Raw genomic sequence first — 18,258 nt, 5'->3', positions numbered from 1 at the left:
CCCACAGCTTGTTTCTTAAAGCCTGGAAAAATAATGAAGTCATCATGAGAATCACATCCTTCTCCCCAGTTATTAATTTTCCCCTGACACTTTCCAAAATTGCGGGGCACCGAAGCTGTGTTCTAGAGAAGCGGAGGAGCGCGCTTTCACCGCTGGTTATTTCCTATGCCAGTATTAGTCAGTGTGGTGAGCAGGGAGCATGGATGGAGAAAAATTACAGAAGTCTCCTGCAAATGTCGCCCCAATAACAGCACTCTCGCCCTGGGCACCTGCCCTTGCTCTCTGCAAATCTGCTAAGTAACGCACCTAAAGAGGAAAAACTCCTCTCCACCCCCCCCTCCTCCTTCTCCTCTCCCATCCCATCCAGGTGGGAGCAGCCTACCAATAGGTGCCCCATGGCTGCTCAGACCCTATCTACCCACTGCCACATGTCCTACATCCCCACTGCCTTGGGCACCAAGTGGGAGCACCTTGGATGCCTGGGAACCCAAATCAGCTTTTACTTATGAGGAGCTGAGGACATGTCCCTTGTGGTCCCTGCCTCCTCCACCCCTGGAAGCTTTCCCCAAAAAGGGTGCAGGCTCAGAGGTGCCTGTCCCTTCTGCTTGGCAGCTGGGTACCTGCGTGGGAACATGCTAGGAGCGCTCAGGGAGGGGAAGGGGCCAGGTCTGGCTCAGCTGATCTTTGCCTCCGTGGGGAGGAAGCTGGGGGCGGGAGGCAGCCCGGGTTTCCCTCTGGGGAAGAGATGGGCACGTTTCACTTCCACCCAGCTCTTGCTGTGTACGACAGAGAACAAGCTGCCACTGCGGGGAAGGAAGCACGGTGAGAGCCGGGAGCGGCACAGCACACACGGCACAGCACCTCCCGCCTGCCTGGGCAGGGAACAGACCGGCTCACCATGGCTCCAGGTGCCTCGAAGAAGATGTGGGGCAGCGTGGAGATAGCCCTGGCTGACCTCTGTGCCATCCTGCTCTGCTGTGGGCCCATGCTGACCTGCTGCCGCCGAGGTAGGTACAGGAGTGTGGTGTGTTCACTGGCATGGCTATGTCGTTTGCAGCTGGTGGAAAATGTCTAAGGGCTGGGAGCGTTGTAGTTAAAAATCATCTCTGGCATCAAGAAGGAAGAAAACCTAAAGCTGAAGCAAAGGATCTGGGGATTCTTGGGGTAGAAATGGGATTAAAGGATGGAGAAGGGGACAGGTCCCCAGCCCACAGTGCTGACACCAGAGCTGTGTTGTGGCACAGTGACGGTGGTTGGAGTTTGGTGTTGAGCTTATGGGTTTGCCAGTGGCATCTGGGGTTTCCTCTCTGGCTCTTATGGCTTCAGTCTGCGCCCTTGGGCTGCAACTTGATCCTGCGGGAGCCAGGGCCCTTGGTCTGGGTGAAATTTGGGGGAGAAGGAGATGTTGAGGGGAATGTGTGAGTCTGGGCAGAGTGAGTGAGAGCCCTGGTAAAGCTGTTTCTCCCCTTCCTTCCAGCCCACTGTTTCTTTGGTGGATTCGTGTATTTTTTTGCCCCGAGGGTGGGCAGAGGGCTGGGTGTCCCTTGGAGCAGATGTTACCTCTGGAGCTGGGAAGATACAAGAAAACATGTAAACACAACATCTGCTTTCAGAAGTCCTCCAAATGCTTCATTCATTGTTGGCAGCGGCACTAATAGGAAACAAAGCCCTGAACCTGCCAAATATTTTCTGTTAAACACTAGAAATCCAAAACATGGCAAAAATTCCATCTCTTGGTGTGGACACTGCCACAGCCAGTGCTGCCTGTGGGAACTGGGGCACTTCTCTCCCTCCCTCCTCCAGTTTGGTCTCATCCCTCATTTCTCAGCCCAGTTTTCCATCTAGTCTTGTATCTATTCACAGAATTTCCAGGTTCCTTTTCTAACTGGTGATGCTGTGGTTATGGTCCTATGGCCTCAGGCCAGAGTTGGAGGGATGGGAGGGACTTTCTGACTCTGCCTGCAGGCTCTGGGGCCGCTATCAATGATTTCTGAAAAGGGAAGGTGAACTTCCTTGGACAAGAACTTTACAAAGCCTTGGTGGTTTGAATAGCTTGGTCGGGTGACCTATGTGAAAAATGTTTCTTTCTACTTTTCGTTGCTCTGAACAGAACTTAATGCAAGAGCTGCCATGTTCTGCTGTGTGGGACTGACTGAGGCAGGACATTGTGTGGCTGGCCTGTGTTCGCAGCATCCCCACTGCGCAGGATGGATGAACCCACCAGGATAATGGGCAGGGAAATGAGGTGAAGCAGCAGGGCTGGTGCTAAAGCAGAGGAGCTTGTGCCTGTGGCTGACTGGATTCTGTGTTGGGAATGGCCTGGCAAGGCCAATTGTACACATAAGGAGGGGACAGGCCCTTGGAAAGGGATGAAACTATGAGCTCCCGGTTGTTCTGCCCTGCCAGGTGGTCTCAGGCTGGAGATGACAAATATTGTGCCATGGGCAGCCCCTGCCTGCTCTGAGCTCCCAGCATGGTGCGGCAGGTAGAGCCAGAGCATCCCAGCAGGCAGCCAGGCATGTGATGGGCTGCACCACAGGACACTGCCCTGACCTGGGACTCTGTCCCTCTGCTTACTTTCAGAGTCAGCCTCAGCTGGAGAGAGGATGACTCAGACATTAAAATACAGCATATATTTAAAAATAATACAACCCCAAAAGTCTGTTTTCCCTGGTACAGGTGTTCAGTGTTAACTTTAGGTAACCCAGAGCACAATTTGGTCTGCTGAAACCATTTCACAGTACTGTTGTTACCTCTGAGAGTGCCTCTCCAGCCAGGCACACATTTGGAACAGGAGAGACATGGGCTGATGTACCTGCCCATGTCCCAGTGTGATGATGAGGACTGGGCTTGCATCACTGGCTCCTACACAGGGAAGTGGTTGTTTCTGAGATCTGTGCTTGCTGTAACTATGTCTGCTCCCTGTTTCCTCTCTCCCAAATAGTGACCATCTTCCCAGCATTGTTAACTCTCCCTGAACATGACAAAGCCACCTTCTTCTGCAATATCTCCATGGAGAATGACTCTGGTTCAGAGTACAGCCTCAATTGGTACAAGGAGACCAACCACAGCCAAGCCCAAAAAACTGCGGAGATCAGCCCACGAAAGACCATGACGGAGACAGAGAAGTACCGGCTCATCAACAGCGCTCCTGTCTTTAAGATTGAGATCCTGAACCTCCACCAGAATGACTCAGGCTCCTACTACTGTGGATTGATCACCATCTTTGAGCCCGATAAAGTGATGGAGAGCAACCGGTCCCAGCTGATGGTCACAGGTCAGCCTGAGGGGCTGAGCTGATGGGGACAGGTCCCAAGCTCATTGTAGCTCCAGGACTTAAGGCAGGCAGTAACCTGTTGGCAGAGGACCTGACATGGGTCAGGAGAGCACAGCCCTACCCTGTCCCTTCTCCTTTGTAGGAGAGGGGTAGTGGGGCTGTGGCAGCCTGCCCGGCACTGAGCTCTTTCTGAGGACAACCCCCATGTTCCCCTGCTGCCTTTCACAAGGACTGCAGAGGCCATTTTACACTCCTGACCTGCTGTTTTGTTCTCCCTTTTCTGAATGGCTATTGCAGCAGCCCCCCAGATGAATGCCACTGATGAGCCGGAGATGGAGGAGGGCAACCCCTCAGAGCACATCAAGGCCATGCTCCTGGGCATCCTGCTGCTGGCTGGAGTGGTTGTGCTGCTGATCTTTGGCTACCTCACCTTCACATACAGGAGAGGAGGTATGATCCCCCTGTAGGCCATGCAAACCCAGTTTGGGACCTGGGCTCAGCCAGATGTCTGCAGCTGCCTGGGGTACATGGACTGGTTCCAGGTGCTAATCTCAGTTGTGCCATATCCCTGTGGGATAGATATCTCCATGCCTGGGGGAGAGGGGTGCTTTAAGCCCTGCTTGCCTTTTGTAGAGCCCACAGACCACATGCAGTAGCTCTATACCACTCGTTAGCGTGGTGCCTTAAAGCTGCACTTGAATCCCTCCCATGCACCTTGCCCAGGTACCTTTGGAGAACCTTGCCCTGCTGCAGCACAGGGCATCGCCTCAGCCATGCCACAGGCACTCACAGAGGATTCCCCTGCACTCCACTATTCCAAATTAAACCCTAGACTTTGGGCTGGTGTCTCACTTGTTCTTGTAATGCTCAGGGTGTTAGATGCTGAACAGACAAGGAGGAGGTGTGGTGAAAAGATTGTGGTGTCCAGTGCTCTCTAGGACAAGGGTGAGGCTGGGCCAGCTTACGTGGCACACAAACCTCCTCTAACCAAGTGTGTTACTTTGCAGATGTGCAGAAACCACCGAGTGAAAACATGCCAGCGGTGAGTTTTCTGCCTCTGTCTCCCTGCTGTGCTGCAGGAGAGCACCGTGGCATTGCTGGGGTGAGGAGGGTGCTGGGCCTCCCTTTATCAGCTCTTCACAAGCATCTCACTTCTTCTGTCTTCTCTGCTGCTGCTTGATCTTTTCTGCACAGCTACAACTGCTTTTCTGCACCTGCAGCAGCTCAGCCCCATCACAAAATCAAAATAAAATTACCCAAGATAGGATGGCACTCTCTAGTCCAATTTTTCTTCAAAGCAGGCTTATCTTTGACAGTGGATTGTGTTGCTGTAGAAAATAGGAGGATGTTTCCTTGCAATATATCAAGCTAAAATTTATTTTGCTGCAGCTGGTGCCTGTTTTCTTCTCCCTTTAGCCAGGCACCTCCGGAGGGATCTGTCTCCATCTTCTCTCCAACCCCATTCATTAGGTAGCTGAAGGCAGTGACTAGGTTGCCTTTTGCTCTCTCCTCTCTGGGCTGAGCAAACTCAGCCCTAGGGTCTTCTCATGCACACCATGCCACTTTGGAGCCCAATGGAGAGGTGGAAAAGGGGCTCCTAGCACAGTCCCACCTTCTGTGGCTGGGCAGGCAGAGAGCCCAGCCTGCCTGCAGAGGCTGAGGCAGAGAGCTGAGACCCCAAGGCTCATTAAGTGGTTCCTCCGTGCATGTTCTATCCTAGGTCTGTGCATCTTTCTGCTGTGTATCACTCTCACCCTCCCAGGATGCTTCAGAGCTGATTTTGGCACTTGCTGTAAGAAGGGGCTTGTGCTGCGGGTGGTGGGTACCTCCAGATGTTGAACCACCACGATGGGGTTACCTTGCAGAAGGAAGAGAAGCCCCCCGTGGTGTCCATATCCACTGTGGACTATGGTGTGCTGGAGTTCCAGAGGGACCAGCGCCCCCCGGTGCCCCCCGAGACCCAGCCGGTTGAGCAGACTGAATACGCCACCATCATCTTCCCAGAGGAGAAACCCGTGACGCCAGAGCGGGGCAAGAAACACCTGGATGAGAGGACTCGACAGCTGCCCTCACAGCCCTGCTGAAGGTCAGGGTCCCTCCTCACCAGGGTGTGGGCATGAACAGGCTGCCCCAGTCCCTCACTCTGGGAAAAATCCAGTGTATCAGGACTGAAGCAACAGAGATGCTGCTACTGGAGTCGATATTGAACAGTCCTGGCCACAGTGGTATTGTGGCCATGGGGTGGGTACCACAGGATGAGGAAGGTCCCTGCTGTGCTCCATGTGCTACCTCTTCTCTCAGGGCAGGGAGGATGGGCTGGGGCAGAGCAGTGATGCCAACAGGTCTGTCCCAAAGGTGATTTACATTATGCCTCGGTTTGCTACCTCCACCCAGTGCTCTCTGGAGTGGCCATGCTGCTTCCCTGCCCCAGGTCTGAACCAACTATCAAAGCATGACTGTTGAAGAAAATGCTGGAGGTCAGAGCTGGAGTGAATCCTGTGAGATGCTGCTCATGGGAGCCCAGGGTTGTGGGCTTCTCCTTGCTTGGAGCAGAGGTTGCCTTGTGTACCCCTATTCAGAAATCCATGGGAAGCTGGTCTTCTGCCTGTCTCCAGGCACTTTCCTCCTCTGCAAGAGGGGTGATCTACCCCTGTGTCCCTCCCTCCCCAAGCAGGAGTCAGATCTGGCCATGGGGGTGAATAAAGAGTTTTGCATCCAAGCAGTTTGTTGACTCGTGATGGCAAGTGCGTGGGCAGGCAAATAACGGCTCTTGCAGTGCAGGGGAGACCTGGGAGGTGGCAGCATCTGTTGTGGTTCCTGGGCCTCTCTGTGAGATATGCAAGCTTCTCTTTCACAAAGATGCTCTTAAGAATTTAGAGAGGTTGATGCTCGTTTTCTCCTTGCCTCTGTCTGAGCTGGTCACCCAGGCGTGGCTGCAAACCAATACCCCCCCTTAATCAGGCTTGTCTCGGGGCACTCAGTCCATGGGGATGAGCATCCCTGCTGTGCCAGGGGTCTGGCTGCCATCACCCAGGGCAGAGCTCACACTGTGGTGCTCAGTGCAGCTTTTTGGCTTCCACTTTCTCTCTTGAAAGAGATGCCGGGGCTGTGCTGCCTGCCAGAAACCAGAGCGGAAAGAAATGACAGCTGCTCGAGAGAGGAGAAACCCCAGTAAGGAGTGGCTTTGGAGGCAGCAAAGACTTGCCAGGAGAGTGTGAAACTCAGTAAAAACTGAGAACAGTCACTTGCATCTCACACTTTGGCAGCACTGTCAGCAGGTTTCTTCCTCCCTTATCCCCAATAAAACCAGCACAGCCTTGTGGGAGCCAACCTGGGCACTGGGGGAAGGGCGGAGGCAAGTCAGGCACCATATCTTGTACTCTGTGGGGACTGGAAAGTTGATGAGAAACCTCCAGAGGGGAGTAGATGGGATAAATATCCATTTGGGATAGCTCACACCTTTCTTCAAGGTAGGGTAGTGGATGTGGTGCCCCTTTTGGTCCCCAGTGCTGCTGAAGGCTCCCAGTAGCCTCCATGGGCAGTGCTGCAACTCCCATGACATTCACTCATGCCAGTTCATGGTTCAGCCCATTGGGGCTTTTTGCCAGCAGCAGCCCTGCTCCTTGCCCCAACAGCTCTGTCAGAGACCTGCTGTGGCCAGCAGGGCCCACAAAACTGAGGCAGGAGGCAGCTGCAGCAGGAAAGAACTGGGAGCTCAGTCAGCAGTTTTGCATTTGCCTTTCCCGTCAGACACAACACTGACATCGTCAAGAGGGTGGACCCTGCTTCATATTTTCCATCCTACCTCTCACGCAGCAGAGGTGCCGGCTCTTCAGCACTTCCTGCACCCCCTGGCTGCAGCTATGACTCCTCCAGGAGCAGTTGGGGCTGAGTCCTTTCCTCTCTGGTTGGATGGTGGTCTGCAGCTGACCGGAGGCTCCCAAGCCATCCAGTGGGGTTGGAGGTGTAGCAAAAGCATCTCTCACTGCCATTTGGGACAGGAGAGCATCCAGCCTGCACCAGTGCCTGTGCCCCTCCAATCCCCATCAGTCTGGCTGCAATCCTGCCCCTTACAGGGATGAAGGCTGGGGCCTCAAATGCATGGGGTGAGCGGTGGGGATTCTCCAGTCTGCCAGACACCATCTCCCATCCCTGTTTGGAGCACAGGATGCCCAGCACTAACAGACATGAGCTATACTCCCCTGCACCTGTCATGGCACTGGCTGTGCTGGCCAGAGTAGGAACAGGGCTAAGATGAGCTCTGAGCAGGATGCGGGTTTCAAGCCCCCAGCTGAGCATCCCCAAACCAAGCAGTGCCCTGAGATGGGTGTCAGGCCCCATGCCCCAGCATCCTGCTTGGGAATGGGAAGTCTTTATGCACACATGTGCAAGCACACACAAATGCTCATGAACACACAGATGTGCAAGTAACTCACCATACAAATTTGTGTGCACACCCCCAGATTTGCACAGCTACTGTACCAAATACCACCCCCTACTGCAGGCACACATCCCCTCAGGCCCCCCATCTGTGTGCCACAGCTTCTTCTGTGCTGGGACTCAGGACCAGCCAAGGGGGAGGCTGTGGGTGCTGGAGCTGCGGTGTTTCCTGTACAGTCTGGTCTGGCAGTTAAAGCAATCTCTTCTGACTGCAGACACCCAGCCCTCCCTCGAGGTGTGGCTGCCACCACTGTCAGTGCCAAAATGTTTCGTCAGTCCCCTGAGACCACACACCAGCTGAGACCTCTGGAGAGGCTCACCCTGGTCCCATGCTGAGGTCTTGGTGATGGGGAATAGCCAGAGCCCTCTGGGAGACTTCAGAGAGCTGGGACCGATCCCTGTCAGCATCTGCAGAAAGCTGGATGTGGGCTATATCTAAGGAAGCAAAAACCCCCTACATGGTGCTTGAGAGCCAGCCTGGCTCCCTATATACCCCAGCCTTGATTAAAGGTGGTTGGGAACAACGTGTGAGCAAGCATCTCTTCAAGAAACCTGAATGCATAAACCATGTATTGGGAAAACTGGGCAGGCAGATGAAGATGGAAAGGAAATCCTCTACTGCACTTTTCAGCAGTGTCTTTGAGGAGAGCCATGCCATGGAGCAGCAAGGCACTGTTCCTGAAAACCAGGGCATTGCAGATGCTGGGGGGAGAGGAGATGGTCAGGCCGTGGGAGAGTAGGGTCAGTTTCAAGTGAGCACTGTCCTGGTCACTGGGAGGTCTTGGAGGTTTCTGGTTGGGAGAGGTTGGGCTGGAGGTGATGCATCAGTTGTGTGGGTTATTTGTCCCCTGGGTTAATGAGGTGGCTTGTGGGAGGGGTGAGCTGCTGGGCAGGCTGCCTGGACCCCTAACCATGGCCAGGTTGCACAGCTCTGGTGTGTCCTGAGGGGTCTGGGTCCACAACATCTCCTCCATCCTGTCCCACCAAGAGTCTCACCCTAGCTGTCACTGAGCTGCTGTAGCCCTGCAGAGTATCTGTGTTTCCTCCTACCGCCCTCATTCTGCTTTCTCTAGTTTTGCTTTGAGTTGTCTCCAGAATTTCTTCTCCTCTCTCCTCCCTTTGGTGGGATGTGATGCTCAATGAGCGAGCTGGCAGTCCAGATCCGGGTGCATGAGGCTTGGAGGGCCAGGCAGGAGCCCTGTGCCTGCCAGCTCCTCTGTCCCCAGACCAAACCCACTGCCCATGGCACTGGAGCAGAGCCTTGTTGGAGGGGGTTAAGCTCTCTCCTTACATCTGAGGGGACCACCACGAGGCTCACCAGGGGAACAGGGAGCCTAAACCCATGTGGGGTGATACCTTCCCACATCTTCATATCCATTTGCTCCCTTATATCTCTCTCCATTGCTCAGCATTCCTCTCCATCCCAGAAGTCCTGGATGATGGGGCAGTGTGCCCTCTCTACAGCCCAGCTTGGGCATAGCCCCATTTCCAGAGGAACTGATCCTCCTTTCCTCAAGTCCACCCTTGGGCGGGTGGACACTTCTCCTCCAAGGGTTCAGCTGTGCAGACAGTCCAGCATGGAAGGGAACATCCCAATGTAGCCATTGTTTGTCCCTAGAGCTGGTGAGTTTTACCACCACGGGATGACAACCATGCACTGTCAACAGCATCAGGGTTGGGGGGGGACTGAGGCACAGAGCGCTGTCGTGGAGCCATCTCCCAGGAGGATATGGATGCCCAATTCACCATCTGCTTCATGGAAGTGGAAAAAAGAGGATCTGGGAAATTCTAGATGAGTCAGCCTGCCTCAGTACCCAGAACACCGCTGGAGCAAATTCCACCCAGTGGCAAACACTGACAGGACAGTGCTGGGGCTGAGAACACGGATTTAGCAGGAACTCATGTCAAACCATCCTCATTTTCTCTTCATTAGGGTGGCAGGTACCACAGGGAAAGTGGGAGTGATGCTATCTTTGTGCTGCCTTACATTACATTCTCATAAGCAAATGAGGAAATGGGAAATTCTGCCACTGTAGGTGGATGGATTCTCAAGAAGCTCTATCCCATGAGCAGTTATCAATAGCTTGTGCAGCAGACACATCCAACAGAGATTTTCTGGGGAAGCCTGGCTCACATGAAAGCAAGATGCTATTGAAGGAGGGTGTAGGGGCTGTTAGGGTGGAGGGTTAGAAACTGAATTTGCCCTGATGACCTGAAGAAAACAGAAAAGAAAGAATGACTGATGGAAAAGAATTGGGTGTGTTCAGCACAGGAAAAAATGACTGGGAAAAAGCCTCAATATGAAGCAAGCAGTGAGAAATGTTTAGGGTTCTGCCCTGCTGCTTAGATGTCAGTTCATCTGTCCTGCAAATCTTGATGTGCCCATGGACACAGCATCCCCACTGCTGAGGGGATGTTCCTCTCTGCAGTCCTGCCTAGGGACTGGGGTTGAATGTCCCTTTCTACCCTTTCCAGGGACTGCTGACAGGATGGAGCCACCAGGGTATGGGGTGACCCATCCCAAAGGAAGGGATGGATGTCCCAGCAGGAATGGGTGCATGTGGGCCAAAGAGGGTCCTTACGGGCAATGTGTCCCTTGGCTGGAAGAGTGGGGAATGTGGAGGCTGACACATAGTGAGAGATGAAGAGGAGGAGAAAGAACTTCAGGAAACCTTCCTGCGCACACCGAGGTGGCTCACCCAGGGGTGGGAGCTCAAGTAAAAAATAGTTTCATGCTGTGCAAAAACAGCAGGGAAATTACTGCCCAGGCTGCACCTTGTGTGCTTCCTTCATGCATCCCACGGAGAAGCCATGACCAGCATGCCAGAATGAAGAGGGTTGGCAGGGTGTGACCCTGGCAAGGGCTGCCAGCCCAGCGAGGTCATGCTGTGTCCAGGATAGGGCTTGTCCCCACTCCCTGCTGAGGCCAGGCTGTGGGAGATCCTGTAGGAACAGCTTTTATTTCCAGGCAGGTACTGATAAGCAGCAAGGTGCTTGGGCAGAGCCAGGAGGTGTGTGTGAAATGGAACAGGATGTCAAAGCAGCTTCGTCTCTGTGGGTTGTTCTAGGAAAGTCCCTTTAGTAAAAGCACGTCAGAAGCTTTAATAGATGGACCAGCACGTGGCTGTCTCAGAGATGACTGTGAGGGCTCAGCGCATTGTGGGTCGCGATTTGAGTTGTGCTGCCATGACGTAACAGGGGACTGGTTTCCATCACAGCCAGGTTTTGAAGGCAGGGACCTGTTCCCACGCCAGGTGTGCTGCTGGCTCCCTGCTGAACAGAGGGGCAGCGTTTTGGCCCCTGGGGTGGGAAGTGGGGGGAGCAGTGCCTGTCCCATAAGGAGCATCCCTCTGCCCTGTGCCAGGAGCCTCAGGGAGGAAGAGGTGGGCTGGAACCACAGATCCCCCAGATGAAGCGATCGGTTTGTTTGGGTGAATATGGGAGTATCGGGAGACAGGGCTGTGTCCCAGGGGGGCTCCTCCTCCTCAAAATAGCTGGAGGTGTCTAACACAGGCATGCCCTAGATATAAAGGGAAGGTGTCAAAACCTTTAGGTCTTTCCTGCATTCAACCTCCCGAGGGTAATTCTTGGATAGTAACACAGAGGTGGCCAAGGGGACAGGCAGATGCTGCAGGGTGGGGGCCCCATCCTGGTCACCCTGCTGCTGGCTGGGTCCCCATGCCATGCTGGTGCCAGCTGTGAGGCCATCCCTTTCCCTACTAGCTCCCACCTTCTGCACCGTGAGATTTGCAGCCCTGGAGACCTCTCTGTGGCAGGGTCATGAAGGGGTTTTCTATAGTGAACCTGTAGAAATGGGAGGTCCAGGGAAAGGAATGAGAGGAGGCCAGGAAGATCTGCTGCTTCCTCTCTTCCTCAGGCACCAGCCCTGAGCCAGGGATGTCCCCAGCCCCATCTGTGAACTCTGAAAACACTGGTGGTATGACCCTTGCTTCACTGTCCTGCTTGTAGTTCACTGGCCCAGCCCAAGCAGGACCCAATGTACCCATGATAGGGGTCTCAGCAAGGGGGTGACTCAGGTTCTGTCCATAGGTTAGGGCTTTCTACCCCTTCATAAGCCTTCTGAAGACCTTGTCTTGGCTTCTCTGCTTCTGAGCACTCTGTTTCCTTCCAGTCCTGCTCCAGTTGATGGTATCAAGGTGTAATTGAGAGTGGAAGGAACCTCAAAGAAGGAAAGAACGTGGAAGCTGAAGGTTTGCTCTGCCCTGGGATCTTGTCACCTCCCTCTGCTCTTGCAGGAGGGGCAGTTGTGAAGGTGTTACAGGGCTCTTGGTACAAACGACTTGCTGGCTTTTCCCTTCCAGCAGCAAAGATCAGAGCCTCCCTGCCAGGCTGTGATTCCTGGGATTTACCTACATGGACTGCCTGGAGCTGACCCTGCCTTATCAAGATCTTTCTCAAACTCAACACCTGTTCTCTTTTGGCATCTTATCTAACCTGCTCTCCGTGCTCTCCATGGGATTCCCTGGGGGACCTGTGCACCCTTCGAGGGGTGAGCTGGGAGGCAGAGGGTTGCACGCAGCTCCAGCCCTGCTGTTTAAACCTTGCCTGGGTGCTCTCAGCTCAGAGCACACCTCACCTGTTTTGGTTTTACATACCATGCTGTCCTCCCCAACTTTCCACCCTGCAGTTTCATGTTAGGCCTTTTTCTGCTCAAATTGACTGAACGTTGGTAAAAATAGCCCATGGTTGGTGGCAGCTATTGAGACAGATACGGTTATCTGGAGCTGTATCAGCTGCTGAGTCTTGTGTTTTCGATGGGTTTTGCTTTCATTATTCCTAAGCTGGGCAAATCTCTGTAAGTTCACCCCACTGCCATGAATGTGATGGGCATGGGCAGCCTAGCAGGGGGTTTTGTTTCCAGCCTTTCTCTCTATGGACAGAGCAGCATCGTGGCTTTCCAAGGTCACGAGTTCATGTACATATTTTGAGGAAACCCACCTTGTCCTTGCTTTGGGTGACATTTCACCTGGCCAAGACCTGGTGCAGTGTCAGCAGAGACTGTTGACCCAGAGATTGGGATGGGGCGGTGCTGCCCATGCAGGAGCAAAGGTTCCCCTCTCCAAGCACAAAGACATTGTACAAAGAGGAAATGCATAGGGACAAGGCAGTTGTACATGTGTATTAGCATTCAGAAGCTGCAAGCTTGACCTGGAGGCTTGGTTGCTACCTCTTCCCCAGCTCCAAGTGGAACTATGAGCACCTGGCAGCACATTTTTGCAGTGAAGATTGAAGAAATGCACATAACAGATTCATGGAAACTTCTGGAGGATGATGCCCTGCAGGTGCAGGCGTGCAGGCCTGGCTGGAAGGAGTTTGTGCAGCGCCGTGCTCTTGGGAGGTAGGGGGCTGCTGGCACTCCCTGTTGGAGCAGGATCAGGATTGATGGGTTGCCACGTGGACCTTTTCCTTTTTCAAAATTTGTTTTCAGGAAACAGGTTTTTGAGCAAAAGGGGAAGTTTGGAGGTGGTTGGGGCTGTGAAGGGTTTCTCCATTTTTCTTTGAAGCTCAGTGGGTTATTGCCAAACTGGAAAACATGATAATTGGAGGGGAGAAGAGTTCAGCAGGTCCGCAGGGCCAAAGGGCAGCTGGTAATTGGCCAGAATTTTTCCATGTTGTTGTCAAAATGAAAAGAGCTCCTTCAGCACATAGGGGGAGTTATACCATAGCGGAGCCAAATCTTCTGGGTTTGCACCCAGAGGATGAGGAGAGGGAGAGCCACTGTGTGCTGGGACATGGGGTGGTGCCTCAGCAGCCCCTGCACCTGCACCAGGCTGTAGGGTCTTGGACAGAGAGAGACTGTGGCTCTGTGTTGCTGATGAGAAGCCTCATCCCAAACATTTCCACCCTGGGCATTGATCAGACACCCTGCCTGAGTGGCAGCAAATGGAGACCTTGGTTGCCAGCCCCCATGCAGATTGTGCAAGATTAAGAGCTGCGGGTTGCACACCTTTTGGCTCCTCAAGATATCTCTTCACCTGCCCTGCACCCTCCACCCACACCTTCCTTCTATTTTACTTCTTTTTATTGTCTTATCCAGTCCTGGGCTTCATACTGGCTTTCCACTGAGCTGTGGTGAGCCAGCACGGGTGAGGGGCTGGAGTCCCAAATAGGGACCTGATGCTTCCCACCCCAAGGGCTCCTGCTTTTGGCAGTGGGACCAGGATCCCAGCAGACAGCCTGGATTCTGAAATCTCTAGTGCTGGGACCAGCCCTCAGCTCACATCCGTGGTGAACTTCCCAGACTGGCATCATGCTGTTAGGGGGAGGACAGCCTGGTGTAAAGCTTGCATGAGTGAAGTTAGTCCATAGTCTGTGTTAATCCTGGTCCCTACTTACTGTGCCGAAAGCTTCTGGCTCAGCATGGGGAGCCTGGCATGAGCTGGTCTCCTCTTTGCCCTGACAGGTTTCAGTGCTCCCAGTGCTTTCATGAGTGGTCTTCTGCCAAAGTGCACATCCTGTTCCACATGTGCCAGTGCCAAGGCTGGGGCACGGTATTGATGCGGATCTTTCGCCAGAAATGCAGGCACTGCCCCAACCCCCGGCTGGAGGATCCTGACTTCAGCCTGGAGACTTTGGAGATGATTCTGCACAACCTGGTGATAAAGATCCTCCAGTATTTCTACAATAAGCCTGTCCAGCCCTCTGACCTCCTGGAATTTGTGGTGGATACACCGGTGACAGGCCCACATGACAGTGCCCACTGCGAGGCCTGCCAGCTGGGCATTTGTAACAGGTCACAGTGGGCCCTGGCACCGGATGCCTGGAAGCCCTTGATGGATGAGGACAAGGCCACGATGCACAGCACCGAGTCATGGCTGGGCTGGGCAGCAGGTGTCTGGAAGTCCTTGGCAAACGTGAGGGAGGCCAGGACCCATCGCACTGAGCCGCAGTCATCCCTGGAATCATCCCTGGGATCAGATGACTGTGAACCCTTGACTGGTGTGGGCAAGGCCAGGACCCATCGCGCTGAGCTGCAGTCATCCCTGGAATCATCCCTGGGATCAGATGACTGGAAGTCCTTGACTGGTGTGGGCAAGGCCAGGACCCATCGCACTGAGCTGCAGTCATCCCTGGAATCATTCCTGGGATCAGATGACTGTGAACCCTTGACTGGTGTGGGCAAGGCCAGGACCCATCGCACTGGGTTGCAGCCAGCCCCGGCACGGGTTGCTGGGAATGCAAGTGTGTCCAGGACCTCTCAGACCCTGAAACACCAGGGCTTAAGGCCCCATGCAGCCGCGACCCACCACCCCTCACCCTCCAATAGCAGCTTCCCCTGGAAACGCTGCTTCTGCATCGGCAGCTCTTTGCTCTGTGTTTTGGCACTGATCATCTTTGTTGTGCTTTATTTGACCGTGATGTAGAGGGGCCTGGGGATCGTGAAGAGGAACTGGGGTGATGGCTAGGGAAGCTGATGGAGTGCCTGGAAAATTGGCTACCCAAGGTCAGCCCTTGCTCTCGGCTCAGTGAGGCTTCCCCAGCTCCTGGTGGCACGGGAACACATCAGGATGCCTCAGCCAGGCACCTTGTCCCACAGCCTCTGGAAAACTGATGGGTCTGATGGTTTCTTATGGGACATATTCTGTATGAAGATGAATCTCTCAGCTACCCCACGCACAGGAGGAGGTTTATTACTTGCAAGAATAAAACAAGCCCTTTTTCCTCAGCCCAAGGGTGCATTTGTGCTTTTTAATTTCTCAAAAGCCTTTTCTAGGGGTGTGTGTGTGTGTGGGCAGCCCGGAGGGAAGCTGGGGGTTGTTTTTATCCGCCAGCTGAGCTCTGCTTCCAGGGAGGCACATCTCCAGTCTGCCCTGTCTTTGGCCAGCTGTCTGAGTTCCCTGCAGTGGGGGCAAAGGGTGCCCAAACTTGGCAAGTGCAAGAAGGCTGCAGCAGCAAGTCCAAAGTCTATGCCCCAATTATGAGGAAATTGCAAATATTGGGCTGCAGGGTCTGGGCAAAAGGGAAGATGCAGACTCTTGCCTTCTGCTACTTCACCCTGCAGGGCTTTAGGGACCTGGTGGGTGTCATAAGGTTGGGAGGGAACCTGTTGTCCCCATGCAGCCTGACATCCTGACTCTTACCTTCCCTGCAGGGGAGCTGGGCTCCTGCAGAACTTACACGTGGGGACAGGATGTCCTGTGGCCATGACTTTGGCCCAGAAAAACAAGGTGAAGTTGGTTTGTAAGTGCTTGTGTCCTGGTTTCAGCTGGGATGGAGATAATTTTCTTCTTTTTAGCTGTTACAGCATTGTAATTTGGATTTAGTATGGGAATAATAACATTGATAACACACTGATGTTTTAGTTGTTGCAAGTAGTACTTGTTTTAAGTGAAGGATTTTTCTGCTTCCCGTGCTCTGCCAGTGGAGCAGGTGCACAAGGAGCTGGGAGGGAGCATGGCCAGGACAGCTGACTAGAACTGGCCCAAGGGACATTCCATACCATGGAACATCCTGCTCAGTGGATACACAGAGGGAGTTGGCTGGGAGGGGCCGCCTGCTCCTGGGGGATGGACTGGACTTCGGTAAACCAGTGGTGAACAACTGTAGTGTGCATCTCTTGTCTTTATTGAGTTTTATGTCTCTCTCTCTTTATCTCTCTGTTTATGACTGTTATTATTATTAATATTTACTTTGTTTCAATTATTGAAATGTTCTTAACTCACAGACTTTACCCTTTTCTGATTCTCCTCCACATCCCACTGGGGAAGGGTGGTTGGACTGAGTGAGAGGCTGTGCTGTACTTAGCTGCTGGCTGGGCTTAAGCCACAGCAACTTGAAAAAACTTGAAATAGCTTGTAGCCTGTACATCACAAGCCTCGAATACAACCATGGTTACCAAAGTCTGTCTTCTCTGGGATCTTGGGGTGAGCAAGTGGGGGTGGGGGGGCATGATGTGCCGTGTGAGAGAGACCATTGTGAGGGCTGTCACCTGGGAGTGCACTGGGGGATGCACTGGGGACACCAGGGATGCCATGGGAAATCCGCCTCCATGGGCCCACAGGAGAATCCAGGAGATGCAGCCATTCCCTGGCGAAACAAGGTGCCAGTGACGAGCATGCAGTCACCAGCTCACTGCTGAGCCCTGAATGGGTTTAGGAACAATTTGGGAGACAGCACCCCTTGGTGTCCTTGTGCCATTCTCATCATAGTTTTTGTATTCATTTGATACCTTTCACAGAGATGCTGGCCAGTGGTCCTGGCTGATGAGTGACTTCTGTTAACTCCAACTTCCCAACTTACACTGCTTTAGTGGCCCCAGGCACCTGCTGTGCTAGGATGCTGGTAGCTGGGATGAAGTGGGGGTTTCCAGCACATTCATGGCTCCCTCTTCTCTGCTGTTTTCTCTGGGATTCATGCACTGCCTGTGTGGTGGAGGAGCTGAAACACAGACACCAAGGGACCTGCTGCTTACCTGAGTAGCGAGAGCTGAATTGAACAACCCCTAAACTACTTCGGGTACTGAAATTGGTTTTAGGCCTGTCTGTAAAATTAGTCTGACAATGAACAGACCTGCAGAACCACTGAGGCATCTGTATCCATTCTCTCCTGACTTTGCAAATGTTTTGATGCTGAAGATGGGTATGATAGCAAAAATTTCATGACTGAATTAGTGGAAGAATGATGGGCTGAAGGATAAACAATAACCAGACCCACTGTGGCTCACACAGCATCAACCTCTGTCCGTGCAGCTTCCCAGCTGCTGTTCTTTCCTCCCTGCTGTATCCTGAAGGGCCCTTTATGCTACTTCTTCTGCTACTGTAAGATTCTTCTGTATTTTCATATATGCAACCTGCAGGCTATTGTTTAAAAAAAAAATGAACATAACAAGAAAACTCCGTGTGGTCCAGACGCCATGTGGATTTGGTTTTTTAAAGTGCTCTAACCTGCTTTTACCCCACCAACTCTTCCCTTCACCAGCACCTTCTCTCTGCAGCCTCAGCAGCCCTGGCCACGGAGCCACCAGATGGAGCTGCAGATCTCCGGCACTGCGCTGGGAACCACTGGGACCAGTGACCCGCCAGCACTGGGTCGGGACAGCATTCCCCCCATGGGGGATGCCCTCCCTCCTATTTCTGTGGCCAGCTGCTTCCCTGTAGCATGGTCCCCCCAAAGCCCATCTCACGTGGGTGCGGGATTGGTCTGTGGATGAGTGGCTCTGATAAGTGTCTCTGCTGGGGCTCTGCCGGGGCTGAGCTCTGATGAGGCTGATCCTCCAGCCTGGACCAGCTCCCTTCCCTCCTGTGCTGGGAGCAGCCCGCCCTCTCCCTGCCGGCGTTATGTCATGAAGCAGAGATACGGCCAAGTTTCTTGCTGCCATTGCCCATAGCCCTCTTCTTTCCATGCTGAGGTTTTCCCAGCCCCAGTCATCATGTCTGGGCTGTCTGCAGCATTCCCAACCACCCAGCTGCTGACTGGGAACTCCCTCGTCTCTGCCTGAGATGCCAACTCTGGTGGAGACTACATCCCTGCAGGGGTCCTTATTTCCTGCTTGAGTCTCTCTGCTCCTTTGCAAGGGCAGA

General features: G+C 53.5%; 2 protein-coding genes across 2 annotated transcripts; both read left to right on the top strand.

Moving 5' to 3' along the window:
• Nucleotides 1–720: 720 nt before the first annotated feature.
• On the top strand, nt 721–5,996 carry PDCD1 (programmed cell death 1). The gene is made up of 5 exons (XM_032120230.1): nt 721–1,007; nt 2,945–3,277; nt 3,575–3,727; nt 4,285–4,319; nt 5,143–5,996. The coding sequence occupies exons 1-5, from the start codon at nt 899–901 to the stop codon at nt 5,359–5,361; spliced, it is 849 nt and encodes a 282-aa protein (XP_031976121.1). The 5' UTR covers nt 721–898; the 3' UTR covers nt 5,362–5,996.
• Nucleotides 5,997–12,864: 6,868 nt separating this feature from the next.
• On the top strand, nt 12,865–15,404 carry LOC116448960. Its single transcript, XM_032120028.1, has 2 exons — nt 12,865–13,076; nt 14,142–15,404. The coding sequence occupies exons 1-2, from the start codon at nt 12,931–12,933 to the stop codon at nt 15,100–15,102; spliced, it is 1,107 nt and encodes a 368-aa protein (XP_031975919.1). The 5' UTR covers nt 12,865–12,930; the 3' UTR covers nt 15,103–15,404.
• The last annotated feature ends 2,854 nt before the right edge of the window (nt 15,405–18,258 follow it).

The sequence above is a fragment of the Corvus moneduloides genome, chromosome 10 (assembly GCF_009650955.1).
Source record: "Corvus moneduloides isolate bCorMon1 chromosome 10, bCorMon1.pri, whole genome shotgun sequence".
In the NCBI taxonomy this organism is placed as follows: domain Eukaryota; kingdom Metazoa; phylum Chordata; class Aves; order Passeriformes; family Corvidae; genus Corvus; species Corvus moneduloides.
This window is presented reverse-complemented; position numbering and strand designations above follow the sequence as displayed.

Bases quoted from the DNA above. Each gene is read 5' to 3' on its own strand.
- LOC116448960 (XM_032120028.1), top strand. From the start codon at position 12,931: ATGAGCACCTGGCAGCACATTTTTGCAGTGAAGATTGAAGAAATGCAC. The intron at 13,077-14,141 runs GTAGGGGGCTGC...TTGCCCTGACAG, and splicing joins CAGCGCCGTGCTCTTGGGAG to GTTTCAGTGCTCCCAGTGCT.
- PDCD1 (XM_032120230.1), top strand. From the start codon at position 899: ATGGCTCCAGGTGCCTCGAAGAAGATGTGGGGCAGCGTGGAGATAGCC. The intron at 1,008-2,944 runs GTAGGTACAGGA...TCTCCCAAATAG, and splicing joins GCTGACCTGCTGCCGCCGAG to TGACCATCTTCCCAGCATTG. The intron at 4,320-5,142 runs GTGAGTTTTCTG...GTTACCTTGCAG, and splicing joins CGAGTGAAAACATGCCAGCG to AAGGAAGAGAAGCCCCCCGT.